Genomic DNA, 15,155 nt, shown 5'->3' with positions numbered 1-15,155 from the left:
GTGCGTCGGGTTATGTTACCCATTGACTTTTTTATTATTATGTTTGCTGGTGGGTTTTTGTAATAAACTGGGCCGTTGGAAACACAGTTATTTCTCTCCTGCGTCTGACTTCTCTGACGCCTGTTAAACACCCTTCCAATGGTTTGAATTATGTGCATAATTCCAGTCCATATAATTCAGTACAGTAATACAGTTCACACTCAAAAGGATTAGCCTACAGGAGCTAGCTTCATTTTACCAAAGAGAACATATAGCCATTTACATCTATGGGCTTTAATGTTTTTCTGTTGTGTGTAATGTGCAGTAGCCTATATAATTTATATATTGGACAATGGCACAATCATTTGGGCTTGGGCTAATTAAATGTTGTTAATGTAGGGCTCATTAAATGTATTAAATACATTTAATACATCATCGGGTTCAGGTAGCATATTAAAATTTTCCTAATGATTAAAGCTCTAATCAAATCCAGACATATTTATATGCTTCATAATGCTTTTGAATGACACTTCCGGTTTTGGCTGGGGTTACCGGGAGAGAATGTCTTTATTCTAGGCATGGTACATTTGTAAAATAACGGGAAAATATTCAACCCTAGTCTTAAAGGAATAGACAGATTTGCCTGTTCCTATTCATTTTCTCTTTTTTCATGGAAGTATTATTGAGAAGTTTGTAAATATATATACTTGAGGAGATTTGCAAATATCTGAATTGAATGTCTGGATCACCATCGTCATCTGTAAATAAAAGCACAACTTGCACCTGATCCTACCTGCCTTCTGCAACATTTCAGCCCTTACCATTGCTACAACACAGAGTTTATAAACCCAGAGGCGCAACACCACGAGACTTTCGGAAACGCTTGTGAAACAGCCCAAACAGACCAGGCCGGGAACTGGGGTTTGAGAAGTCAATATGAAAACAGCTCATTTCTTTTCTTAAAGTTAATTTTCTCTAAATCTAAAGGCAAAACCTAGACTCGAGCCAATGTGTTAAGTAGTTGAACATGATATTACTCCAACCTCGTGAACGTGACAAACTGACATATTTTCATGAACGTCAAAAACAACTTTATATCGAAGCAGTGCCTTTGATTTGACGGCCTGCACATGCGCAGTTCGGCGCGAGACAGACCCGATGAGGTGTTTCTACGCATGAGTTCAGCTAGCCAACGTGGCCATGACTTCACCTACAAGTGTGATCAGGTATTTATTTATATTGGAGAAACAGTAGAAGCCTCTCTTCATACTGTAGCCTACTGTCTTTGGCTACAAGGTCCCTGTTCAATAGGAAGAATTTCTAGATTCCCCTACTAGACTTTGTCTTTCTGTTCAGGCCTATACTTCCATTAAATAGGATTCTCCCATGAATAGGTGCCGACTCTGTTCACTTATGGTGCTGAATCTCCGTGTGCCCTGCAGGTTATGAGTGCCTACAAATCTGTTTCTTACACTGTATTTTTCCAGGATACCTCCTCAACTGTGGCAACAGGCTCCCCCCCCCCCCCCTCCCCCTCTTGCTGTGATACTGTTAAAGATGAACATCTCAGGGATCTGAAGGGGAACGCAATCATCCATTAATAAGCCTACAGATTTTTTTTTAATGTGGCCCTAGATTCCTTACCCGATACATTGTGATAATGTGGCGCTGCATAAAACCCATTGACAAAAGGATGAAGTTATCATATGCCAATTTAATGAGTCATTTGTCAAACAGCACATAAAGGCATCAGGGCCTACTACTGTGATAATGTGGCGCTGCATAAAACCTATTGACAAAAGGATCAAGTTATCATATGCCAATTTAATGAGTCATTTGTCAAACAGCACATAAAGGCATCAGGGCCTACTGTGATTAGGCCTATATTTATAATATTTTTACCAATAAAACTGAATACTATAAAAGTTTAAAGAAATCTATCCTGTAATGTAGTGAACATTATACCATAGTCCAGTCCGCATATTGGTACTGTGGGATTCCAGTTCCATGTTTTACAGTAGCAATTAGTAAAATCAGTCACACTACGAAATGCTACCAAAAAAAACCCACAATTCATTTATAATACTTTGAATATATAGTTTCACAGACATATTGTTGAATTTTTTTCTGGTTTGTGCGAAATCGATAAGAATATAAAACCAGTCTGCACACCACCCAGGTGAATTGGTTTAGTCTTGACTCTTGGTTGACAGCGTTGGGGGATGGGTAATGTATTGAGTGCCAGATCAAAACAAATTTGTTTCTATTTGACTTTGTTACTTCTTTTGATATTTATGAGTCTTATTTGTGTATATATTTTTTATATTCATATAGTTTTAAATGTTATGATTATTTATTTGTGTTCCAAATGTCTGAATAAAATTACAGTTAGTGCAGAATGGTGCATTTTTTTTTGGGGGGGGGGTATGCCCAGGGAGCCATACAAGCTAGAAGTGTGTGTGTGTGTGTGTGAGCGGGAGTCCCGTGTGACACTACTCGGATCTGCACACGGAGGACTAGTTGGTTTGGACACTTGAGTTACAGGCGCTCAGAACACCATGACGTGCACAAGGAGTCAGGTGCAAACGGCGAGTGCGCTCTGTTGCATGGTCTTCACGACAACTCCAGTCGGTCAGATATCTCTCAGAAGGAGGATAATAACAAACGAACGCTAATAATAGCGGCCAAACACAATGACGACGTATTGACTCCTATATTGGACTTAGAGAGGGATAAAGCATGATGGTTGTATAAGGAACGGGTGCCTTTTGGCGCTGTGTAAATCGCAGAGGGTGCCTTTTTCAGTACTTTACAAACACCTGTCAACAATTGGAAGATGAAGTTTGGGAAGAGCATCTGTATCCTTAATGTGGGTGGCACAAAATATGCGTTCCCTAAGGATGTGATAAAGGATTTCCCTCTGAGCAGAGTGAGCCGTTTGCACAAATGCGCATCGGAGAAAGAAGTACTGGAAGTGTGCGACGACTATGATCGGGAACGGAACGAGTTTTTCTTTGATAGGCACTCGGAGGCTTTTGGTTTCATCATGCTGTACGTGAAGTACGGAAAGCTACGGTTCGTCCCGCAGATGTGCGAGCTATCATTCTATAAAGAGATGATTTACTGGGGGCTGGAGAGCTCACACTTGGAGTTTTGCTGCCAGCGGAGACTGGACAATAAAATGTCCGACTCGTACATTAATTTCTCCGAGGAGGAAGTCAAACTCGAGGAAGAGTTGAAGGGCGAGAATTTGGTGACTCGCGTGGTCACGGAGAGAGAGGAGTCCAAGTGGCTGGAGAGAATGAGAAGTACTTTTGAGGAGCCGACTTCATCAGTCGCAGCACAAATCTTGGCCTCAGTGTCCGTCATATTTGTTTTAGTGTCCATGGTGATGCTTTGTGTGAGTACTTTGCCAGATTGGAAAACCGCTGAGAACAACAGCGTGGAGGAACACGGGTACAATCCAGACTCTTTAGAGCATCCATCCGGGTATCTATGTCCTATCTTTTATTATATATTTCCAGATTTCTCCGTTATTTGATTGCCTGCGATGTTGATACATTACATAGGATCAATGCTCTACTTCTCAATGGACTTGTAACTTGTAAGGACCACAAGACTGCACAACGTTTTATTTCAGCTGCTGTGACATAGGCCTACCAACACTAATTTAGAATGTATATTGTTGTATTCTGCATATAATACAGTGGAGGCTGCTGGGAGGAGCTATAGAAGGACGGGCTCATTGTAATGGCTGGAATGGAACCAAGTTAAGGGTTAAGTGTAACGCGGGTCGTATAAAGGGGACCAAGGCGCAGCGTGTAGAGTGCTCATACTTTTTCTTTAATGAAACACTTAACCAAAAACAACAAAACGACAGCCAACAGTTCCGTCAGGTACACTTGACAACGGAAAACAACTACCCACAACAACACATGAAAAACAGGCTGCCTAAGTATGGCTTCCAATCAGAGACAACAATAGACAGCTGCCTCTGATTGGAAACCATACCTGGCCAAAACATAGAAAACGAAAACATAGAATGCCCACCCACCTATCACACCCTGACCTAACTAAACAAGAAAAACACAGCTCTCCTAGGTCAGAGCGTGACATTAAGTTAAGGCACTCATTCCGAATGGTTAAGGTTTGGAAATGGAGTTAAAACATTACATTAAGTTTAAGCATTAAAATAAGTTTAAGGACATTAAACATCAAATATTAAACCTTAAAGATGCACTATTCAGAAATCGCTCCGCCATTTCCTGGTTGCTAAAATTTGAATAGTTCGCCTAATTTCAGTTTGTGACAAAACAAGCAATTATAGTGTAGAGAATCATTGTACCATCTAAACCGCAGTGAAATATATTTTTCATTACCAAAAATATTGTATTTTCAGCTGTTTGACGCTGGTGTGCAAAAACGAAAATTAAGGATGGGAAGCACAGAAATAGAACAGATCTGATCTCCCAAAAAGTTACATATTGCAGCTTTAAGTTTAGCACTCATTCTGAATGGTTAAGGTTTGGAATGGGGTTAAAACATTCCGTTTAGGCACTCATTCCAAATGGTTAAGGTTTTGGATAGGGTTAAAACCAAACATTTCAAACCTGTGTCCATGATTGGGATCGAACACGCAACCTTCTGATCCAGAGTCATGGGATTACACCCATCCACAATGCCATAACACACTTGCCCCTATGGCTAGTTTTGAAGGCATTTCCCAATGTCCTCAGGACATGGATAGATGTCCAATTTCAACATCAATCTGGAACAAAAATAGGTGTGTAAACTGTTATTGCCTGTCTTGGTGAAAACAAGTAGCGCTCTCTATAGGCCTACTTTCAATGCGGTTTCCTGCAAACGGTGGGTTTTCCCTCAACTACACCACTGGGCCTACTATTTAGTAGACCCAGACAGTGCCATTTCTAAGCAACATAAATGTCCCCTATGGCGGCCCAACCAAATGTTAGGAAAAAAAGTATATGTATATATTATATACTATTATTATTTTTAGAAGCCAGTCAGGGTCTCAACTTACTGTTGGTTAGGATAGTAGAATCCTGTACAGTTTCAAAATTTGGTAGTGCATCAGCAGCTTTCCTCTTGGTATGTAATTTACTGACAGTCACTCAATTAGCCCATGTCAGCTTAAATTTTATAGATAGCTGGCTAGACCAATTTACCTAGCAATCTAACCAAATCTCGCTTAGGGCCCCCGAAATGCTGGAAACGGCCCTGGTCCCCGACCACATGGTCTCCTGGCAACAGATTATAAGAACCCCTGTGGGGAAGGGGGCAGAGGAGGAGCTGAATGTTTATTAAAGTTAAATGTCAAGGGAGCTTCTGGTCTGATCCTACCAAGTGAACAACACATTTCATGTGCCAAAGTCTCCATTTTGTATGTTGGCCAATTGTCATTACAATATGACATATTATACTATACGGACACTTAAAGGTGTCCAATCTAAATGTTCATTGCCAGAAGCATCACTGCCCCTTGCACTATTGTCGTTTTTGTCATGCATTTTATCTTTCAGCACTATGTCGTCATAGTCTTTTATACAAGAGAGGCTGAAGAACTTAACAAGTTGGAGCGTTGCCTCTCTTGTTACAGACAACACGTTTACAGTGATACATTTAGATTAAGGCAGTAAATGTAAATGAGTTGTGAATGTCTCGGCTTCCTTTTGGGATGAGCGCATATGTATCGGTAACTGTCCAAATTGCTGATTTTAGTGGCATCCGACAGTACCTCTCCAAGGTAATGATTTTATTGGTATCTGACAGTAGCTCTCCAGGTACTAATTTTAGTGGCATCTGACAGTACCTCTCCAAGGCACTGATTTTGGTGGTAGCCTACTATAATACTCAGGACCTGTCTACAGTGCTGATTTTTAGTGGTAGCCTGCAGTACCTGTCCAATGTGCTGATTTCAGGTAGAGTACGCCTACCTTTATCATAGGAGACTGTCAAGGAGACAGGTACAAATAATTATGTATTGTTGTTTCTTGGTGTAATACACTGTCAGTTTCATGTCTACTTTTTTAAAGACTCATGTTTACTTTTGATGTTTTGAAGGAGATCAGAACATGAATCAATCAAATTTAGCCATGTATCAATACATATAACTGTGTGTCAGCCAATACTTCTGTCCATTTGTCTAAAGAGCTGTTTGTCATCCCTTTCTTGTCTGCTCTCACTCTGCTCTTTAACCTGTGTGTCTGTCTTGTATCCATGACTGCCACGCGGACTGCTCTCAAGGTATTGGTACCTGAAAGGCACCCAACAGTGTGTGTGTGTGTGTGTGTGTGTGTGGTTGTAGGCAATGCAGGTAGGTATTGTTCTAAGCCAGTGATGGGAGGTTATGGTTGTACCTGATTTGTTTCCCTTTTAAATGGGGAAATGTTTTTAAGTGAGCATGATGTCACAAATGCCAGTTGTTCCAAGGTAATACAGTAAAGGGTACTCACATTCTACTCAAGCAACTTAGGATGCACTAAATTAAAATTAATTTTGGGGGGGTTTGTATCATTTGATTCACACAACATGCCTACCACTTTGAAGATGCAAAATATTTTTTCTTGTGAAACAAACAAGAAATAAGACAAAAAAAACTGAACTTGAGCATGCATAACTATTCACCCCCCCAAAGTCAATACTTTGTAGAGACACATTTTGCAGCAATTACAGAAGCAATTCTCTTGGGGTATGTCTCTATAAGCTTGGCACATCTAGCCACTGGGATTTTTGCCCATTCTTCAAGGCAAAACTGCTTCAGCTCCTTCAAGTTGGATGGGTTCCGCTGGTGTACAGCAATCTTTAAGTCATACCACAGATTCTGAATTGGATTGAAGTCTGGGCTTTGACTATGCCATTCCAAGACATTTAAATGTTTCCCCTTAAACCACTCGAGTGTTGCTTTAGCAGTATGCTTAGGGTCATTGTCCTGCTGGAAGGCGAACCTCCATCCCAGTCTCAAATCTTTGGAAGACTGAAACAGGTTTTCCTCAAGAATTTCCCTGTATTTAGCGCCATTCATCATTCCTTCAATTCTGACCAGTTTCCTAGTCCCTGCCAATGAAATACATCCCCACAGCATGATGCTGCCACCACCATGCTTCACTGTGGGGATGTTGTTCTCGGGGTGATGAGAGGTGTTGGGTTTGCACCAGACATAGCGTTTTCCTTGATGGCCAAAAAGCTAAAATTTTAGTCTCATCTGAACAGAGTACTTTCTTCCATATTTTTGGGGAGTCTCCCACATGCCTTTTGGCAAACACCAAACGTGTTTGCTTATTTTTCTTTAAGCAATGGCTTTTCTCTGGTCACTCTTCCGTAAAGCCCAGCTCTGTGGAGTGTATGGCTTAAAGAGGTCCTATGGATAGATACTCCAATCTCCGCTGTGGAGCTTTGCAGATCCTTCAGGGTTATCTTTGTTGCCTCTCTGATTAATGCCCTCCTTGCCTGGTCTGTGAGTTTTGGTGGGCGGCCCTCTCTTGGCAGGTTTGTTGTGGTGCCATATTCTTTCCATTTTTTAATAATGGATTTAATGGTGCTCTGTGGGATGTTCAAAGTTTCTGATCTTTTTTTAACCCAACCCTGATCTGTACTTCTCCACAACTTTGTCCCTGACCTGTTTGGAGAGCTCCTTGGTCTTCATGGTGCCGCTTGCTTGGTGGTGCCCCTTGCTTAGTGGTGTTGCAGACTGGGGCCTTTCAGAACATGTGTAAAAATACTGAGATCATGTGACAGATCATGTGACACTTAAATAAAGTCCACCTGTGTGCAATCTAACTTAATTATGTGACTTCTGAAGGTAATTGGCTGCACCAGATCTTATTTAGGGGCTTCATAGCAAAGGGGGTGAATACATATGCACGCACTACTTTTTTCTTTTTTAAACAAGTCATTTTTTTCACTTCACTGATTTGGACTATTTTGTGTATCTCCATTACATGAATTCCAAATAAAAATCTATTTAAATTACAGGTTGTAATGCAACAAAATAGGAAAAACACCAAGGGGAATGAATACTTTTGCAAGGCACTGTATATCAGCATTTGACAACAGCATATTTTGATGGAATAAACTGTAACTGGCTTTTGACTAGCTGACTGCAATCCCTCATTACAGCCTTACCTCTACTCTGGTCATTTGTGGCAGTCTGTCCTCACGCGCTCTACACCTAATAGGCATACTCAGGGCTCAGTCTCAACCAGGTCTAACTTGCCTTTAATTCATGGTATAATTAAGGTGGAAAAGAAGCCTCTAAAATCCCTTATCAGTATGCCTCTACCATATTCTTGCCTGGAGTATTCTGTACACACTGAGCTGCAATACATTTGTCTATAATGTCCAGGCCCAGGAATGGTCTCAGAATCAAATGAAAGTCAAAAATGTGCATGCTACTTTGATTTGACATTTGCTGCTGTTATATGTTTTCAAATGAGTTTACTTGAGAACATTGTAAATTATCATGTGATTACGTCAGTCTGAGGGTTGTTTCTCACTATGTAGCTTAGGCAAAGTATGGCACCAAATATAATGCTGTAAATTACAACCTCACTTAAAAACGCAGAATATCTTCTGCAGGTTCTGGCATAAAGAAATTCAGGTGGTCAGGTTGGTAAATTACAACAGGATTACGATGTGAAAATGTTAGAATATCAAGAATCAATTTATTGCATCAAAATGTAAGAGCGTCCATAAGTCATATCCCACTGGGCACAGACGTCAGTTCAACGTCTAGTTTTGATTTACATTTGGTTGAGTTGTCAACAATTGTCAATTCAATGTGAAATCAACAAAAAAATGGCACCATGTCATTGGACTTAGGTTAAAAGTTGGGTGAAAAAAAAAAAGAAATGACCTTTTGTTGATTACTTTTTGCAACTCCAATCAGTTTTCCACGTTGATTCAACGTCATCACATGATTGTTTTTGGTTGAAATGACATGGAAACAATGTTGATTCAACCAGAAAAAAAGGGTTAATAAAGGCTTTCCCTGTAGACCAGTGTTTCCCAACTCCAGTCCTTGAGTACCCCCAACAGCACACATGTTTGTTAAAGCCCCAGACAAGCACACCTGATTCAACTTGTCAACTAATCATCAAGCCCTCAATGAGTTGAATCAGGTGAGTTTGTCTGGGGCTACAACAAAAATGTGTGCTGTTGGGGGTATCTAAGGACAGGAGTTGGGAAACTGCTGTAGGCGAACCCTTTTTTTGTTTCAAAACACTTTCACCCAACGAATAGGCCCTAACCCTCAAGAAACCATTTAAGAACCCTTCAGTGAAAAGGTTCTACCAGAAACCAAAATGGATTCTACGTAGCAACTTTTTTTTTGTAAGAGTGTATTGTCTGCAGTCCATTGCTTGTAGATATACAGTAGTGTGTAGACCTATAGTGGAATTTCCAGCTCTCATGCTTGCGGTAACTCTGCCTGGTTCTCCCTCCCGCAGGATCATCGAGGCTGTATGTATCGGCTGGTTCACCGCTGAGTGCATTGTGCGCTTCATCATGTCGCGGGACAAGTGTGAGTTTGTCAAACGGCCCCTCAACATCATCGACCTACTGGCCATCACGCCCTACTACATCTCCATCTCCATGACGATGCTGACAGGGGAGAACTCCCAGCTTCAGCGGGCGGGTGTCACCCTGCGCGTTCTGCGCATGATGCGCATCTTCTGGGTGATCAAGCTGGCCCGTCACTTCCTGGGCCTGCAGACTCTGGGACTAACGCTGAGTCGCTGCTACCGGGAAATGGTGATGCTGCTGCTGTTTATCTGCGTGCCTATGGCCATCTTCAGTGCTCTAGCCCAGCTGCTGGAGCATGGCCTGGACCTGGAGTCGCCGAACGAGGACTACGCCAGCATTCCCGCCGCCTGTTGGTGGGTTATTATCTCCATGACCACTGTGGGCTATGGAGACATGTACCCCATCACCGTGCCTGGGCGAGTGCTGGGTGGCCTGTGCGTGGTGAGCGGCATCGTGCTCCTGGCACTGCCCATCACCTTCATCTACCACAGCTTCGTGCAGTGCTACCATGAGCTCAAGTTCCGCTCGGCCCGCTGCACGCGGAGCCTGTCCGCAGAGTTTCTCGACTGAGGGACCCCTGATGTCGCTACACCCCCTGACAACTCTTCAGAGACCTCCATCCACCCTGGAAGTGTGCATCGATCGGAAACATGGCCTCTATCATTGGTCTCACACTTTATTTAACGTATTTTGTTGATTTATCCCTCGTCTTGGAACATCAGTATGAGATGTTATGTGTTTTGAGGTTTGCATATAGCACAGCCTTCTTCTTCAACAGTCAATTCCAAATAGGAAGTAACGGAACCCGATGGGGACAAGGACAGTTTCCACAGCTGCCATGGTGACAGTGGTGTTCGGGGCAGATGTCCCTGACAGGATGTCATCGTTGGAGGGCAACTGGATTGTGTCAGACCAGACAGAGGCCTTCATATTACTGTGGATTATACAGTATTTAGCCAGTCTCACAGTAAAACCTTCTTCTTGCATGGTGACATGCCACAAAAGGGATTTGAGTTTTAATGCAATTTTCAATCCCACACTTCTGGCAATGTCAGTGTGAGGATGGAAGGTAACATTTCTTCTCTTTCATAGATCATTTATTTCTAGTGTTCCTTTGGCCAGTCAGTGAACAACAATGCATTACCAAGAACCAAAGCGTATGAGTACAGTGAACACTGTTCCCTTTAATCTTTCACTTCAACGCTCACACTTCCCCTTTTATTTTGCGTAGACAAACCTGACAAATATAAAAACACAACACTTTGTGAATTTGAATGAGCCCATTTACAACTCAAACAAGGTCACATTCTAAACCTATTAACCATTCCGCCTGAAAACCAAACCAATGCAAAGTGGTTTTGAAAGGTATTTTTTCGCAGAAACCAAGAGAGGGGGTGGAAGGGGTTGAACAAGAAAGAGTACAGTACCGTATGGGTCTGTCAGCTCAGCTGTGTAGGCGGGTCTTTAATGTGGAACACGGAGCCACAGAGCGAGAGTGTGTCATGGAGAAACTGGTGGTTCGGCTGACACCACACAGTGCAGTGAGGAGAGGGCATGTCTGCCTCAGCCTCGTGAGCGCTGCGAGTCTTCTGACTGGAGGAGTGGAACCATTTGTGGCTGGTTGTCAACCTTGGTAGCCTCTTCCTGTCACTACAAAGGCACTCGGCACAACCACCACAGCCTTGGTAGGCACTCCTCTCAATGTTGTTGTCTGGCCCACCCGCTTCTCCTCGACACTCTGTCGACGCCATGTTTGGGTGGCTTGTGTGACGCATTCGGCCTCCTTTCCTGCCAGAGTGAATTTGGGCGATTCTGAAAAGCTTTAATCATGCCTTCATTCATTTCTTTCATTGGGAATGGGATCATCGTGTGTTCTCTTCATATCAGCCGGCTTCAGGCTACACTACCTGTTATCACTGACAAGCACCATCTCTTTTTTCTCAGATTGTGCATAGATGTGTTTGCTCTAGGACTGGGTTTTCGTGTTCGCTACCAGAATCTGTAAATGTAATATTGTAAAGGTTTTGCTCTCTGAAAAACCCCAATCTGTTCTTGACCTCATTTTATCTGAATTCTATTTTCAACCAAAGCAGTTTTATATCTTCCAGTAGCACCTTTTATAGTGGGAGCAGAAAAATGAAAGTTCATCAAGTTAATAATGAATGTACATGAGCGTTATTGTCAGAGTTCTCTATTTGATGTGATAGATATTGACTGCCGGGACTCACAGTCTAATTGTACTAGTGATGCTGGTTCTTTTGACACAGATTTAGTTCCTTTGCTTTGTCCTCAGTGTTATAGTTTCCGCTAGCTGCAGACAGCCCCATCTGCTCTCTCTGATCTACCCCCACTTTCACTTGGCTGTTTTCCAAACCCAGTAGTCACAATGCTTTAACTGTGTGGAATGTTGATAGGATAAGATTGATTAAAACCGTTATTTCAGAACTTTGGGCATCAGGGACTCGAAGAAAAGGCTTGACTAGACTTAATCGACTTTGAAAATGTTAGATTTGCATTATATTAGTATGCAGGATGGTGTTGTTCAGGGGTATTGGAAGAATTGTATTGCAAGAGCCTGTCATCGAAGCATTCCTTCCTATTCTCACTACAACTTCCCTGGAGGAAAACCAATTTCATTAAAACTTCAACAACTTCCAACAGGGGGAGTTTGCAATTCCAACTGCCCTAATATCTCTATGCCGACGATGAACTCAAACCAACAGGTGCAATATCCTGAGAGTAAACAACTTTAGTATTCACTTTGAGAATGTGAGCAAAGAATGAGTTTTGAACGTGAAGGGAACTGGCAGCAACATGTAGCCTATCTCTGTAAGAGCCTCCTTACCAACGGAAATCATTTCCTGTCACTTTACTCTTGTCATCCTTCACACGACAAACATGGCATATTATCTCTGCTCTCATTTATAAACTCATAGAAAGTCACATTGCTCCACAGCAATTAGGACTTGTATATCTGACCAGCCTACTTTTCCATGACATAAATTCACATCAATCAGATCTCCCTGGATTCTACGCCAATTTAGTGAAAATTTCCACAACATTCATCAGGGATTCTAACTGCTACAGGGGTAACAGACTCTTAACACCATTAAAAATACAAGCCACACATGGACCACAAGCTATACTTTCTCTAACCATATTCTGTCCCTCTTCTTCTTCGTCTATCTTTCTGTCTGCCTGACTCTTTCTTTTTCTCTCTCTCACACAGACACACACACAAAGGTGAGCGTTTTGTGAGTGGTTTTTCTCTGGGAGAGCTCCATTTTAATAACATGGGTAAACAAGAGTGGATTTCACTTGTATTTTGCCAATCCAAACTGCACATACGTATAATGAAAAGTCAGAAAGGTCATCATAAATGACATTATGAATCAATCAATTGACACACAAAAAGGGGATTACAAATCAGGCAATAAAAACTAATTTTGAGAAGATTAAACATTGTTCATTGGTTATAAAATCATTGTGTGACCTAGTTAATGTCTCTCTGACTGACACCCTGTCACTTCTGACATCGCTCTTCTCAATGAAATACTCAAATACTCCACGCCCCACTCAGTGCCATCTTGATATTTTGACCGGGACAATATTATGTGAGTATCTCTGTTGTCATCAGAATATGTATTTTTGACAAAGGACTGAAACTGAACTGTTCTGGAAAAGCTACTGTTGTGTTGAGGATCAGGTATAAGGAAATTGGATGTTGGTTGGAACAAATGTTATATTTCTAAAATCAGTTTTTGAGAATAAGTGCAGAATGTTTTCACTGCTCTTAAACCCTTTAGGACAGATTTCCTTGCTCACAGTGGATGTAGTTGGGGCAAAAGTGGGCCCACATTTGTTACAATGGAAATAATTCAAGAGAAAAATACCTAATTATTATTTGAAAAGTTTGTACATTTTCTACAAGACTTAAAATATGGCTTATACTCACATAAATAGAGAGGACCTGCTACTTCTGGATACTGTACTTTGTCACACCCGAACACCTTATGTGGGCATCTCTAGCTTATTGCTGCTTCAATAGAATGTACAAGTGCAACAGTGCATATATCTCTTGAAGAAATGGTTGTGTTTCTGCAAGCCATATAGTTTTTTTCCCTTATTTTTTATGGAACCAGCTATTTTGTATAGAGCTTATGTTGTTTACAGATAGAATGGTTGTATATAAATAAAGAAAATCTAAGTCTAATCTGCATGTCTGTCTGAGTACATTTAGGGCTTACATGACTGTACACATGTATTTATTTAACCAGGAAAAGTCCATTGAGAAGCAAGGGATACCTGGCCAAGAAGGCAGCAGCAATCAATACAACATTACAACCAAAAATAATGCGTACAATACAATCAGCACAACAACACAATCCAGTCTACAGAAACACAGTCTTGCATTGAGGAGCACTAATACATCTAGGTGAAGCAATAGATTGTTTCCTGTTCCATGCCTCTGGTGCACATAGAAGGCAGTCTTGCCTTATTTCGTAAAAGCCCTGGGGAATTTAAGCAGCAACCACCTAGTAGACCGCATCTGGTAACTACTAGTGGTGAAGGAGAGCAGGCTAGAGGTAGAGAGGGAGTTTATCCAGAATGCCTTTGTAAATGAACACGTACCAATGTAGCTATCTGCCCATATAAAGCGGGGTCCAACCCACCATTTTGGTACAACATGCAATGGTGGGTGAGTGACTTAGCAGCAGTGGTGGGTGAGTGACTTAGCAGCAATGGTGGGTGAGTGACTTAGCATGTTTAAAGGAGCGGTACACTAACCCGGACGCTTATAAGAAATCCTGCTACGACTCATCAAACAGGCAAAGCGTCAATACAGGAGTAAGATTTAATCCTACTACACCGGCTCTGATGCTCATCAGATGTGGCAGGGCTTGCAAACTTTCACGGATTACAAAGGGAAATCCAGCCGATTAACCATTTGTCAGAGCACCAGCTGTTCCGTGTGACCACGCTCGTCGTAGGCGATGTGTAGCTGATGTGAGTAAGACCTTTAAACAGGTTAACATTCACAAAGCCACAGGTCCAGATGGACTACCAGGATGCGTACTCACAGTATGCGCAAACCAGTTGGCAAGTGTCTTCACTGACATTTTCAACCTCACTCTGACTGGGTCTGTAATACCTACATGTTTCAAGCAGACCACCATAGTCCCTGTGCCTAAGAACACCAAGGTATCCTGTCTAAATTACTATTGCCCCGTATCACTCACATTTGAAGCCATGAAATGTTTTGAAAGGCTGGTCATGACTCACACCAACACCATCGTCCCAGACACCCTGGACTCTCTCCAATTCGCATGCTGCCCCAACACATCCACAGATGACGCAATCTCTAATGCACTCCACACTGCCCTTTCCCACCTGGACAAAAGGAACAGCTATGTGAGAATGCTGTGTGATTGATTCGTGTTGTCATTTCTGGTCACAACTTCCAGACTTGTTTCCGTGCTGCTGTGCGGTTTGTTGCTAACGTTACTTTGCTACCTGCCAACTTTACGGTTTGTATTTTTACATTTTTAATAACCATTTTACATTTTTATTTTTCCCTCACTCAACTTTTTTCATTTTACTTTTTCACCCCAGATGCTTTATCTGGACATGGTTCT

At 41.9% G+C, this 15,155-nt stretch overlaps 1 protein-coding gene across 1 annotated transcript; it reads left to right on the top strand.

Annotated features, from left to right (window-relative positions):
- Positions 1–2,480: 2,480 nt before the first annotated feature.
- LOC106576753 (potassium voltage-gated channel subfamily G member 3) lies at positions 2,481–13,732 on the top strand. Its single transcript, XM_014154123.2, has 2 exons — positions 2,481–3,468; positions 9,444–13,732. The coding sequence occupies exons 1-2, from the start codon at positions 2,816–2,818 to the stop codon at positions 10,087–10,089; spliced, it is 1,299 nt and encodes a 432-aa protein (XP_014009598.1). The 5' UTR covers positions 2,481–2,815; the 3' UTR covers positions 10,090–13,732.
- The last annotated feature ends 1,423 nt before the right edge of the window (positions 13,733–15,155 follow it).

This window comes from Salmo salar, chromosome ssa18 (assembly GCF_905237065.1).
Source record: "Salmo salar chromosome ssa18, Ssal_v3.1, whole genome shotgun sequence".
NCBI classification, from domain to species: domain Eukaryota; kingdom Metazoa; phylum Chordata; class Actinopteri; order Salmoniformes; family Salmonidae; genus Salmo; species Salmo salar.
Note: the sequence above shows the minus strand (reverse complement) of the source record. Positions and strands in the feature narration are given on the sequence as shown.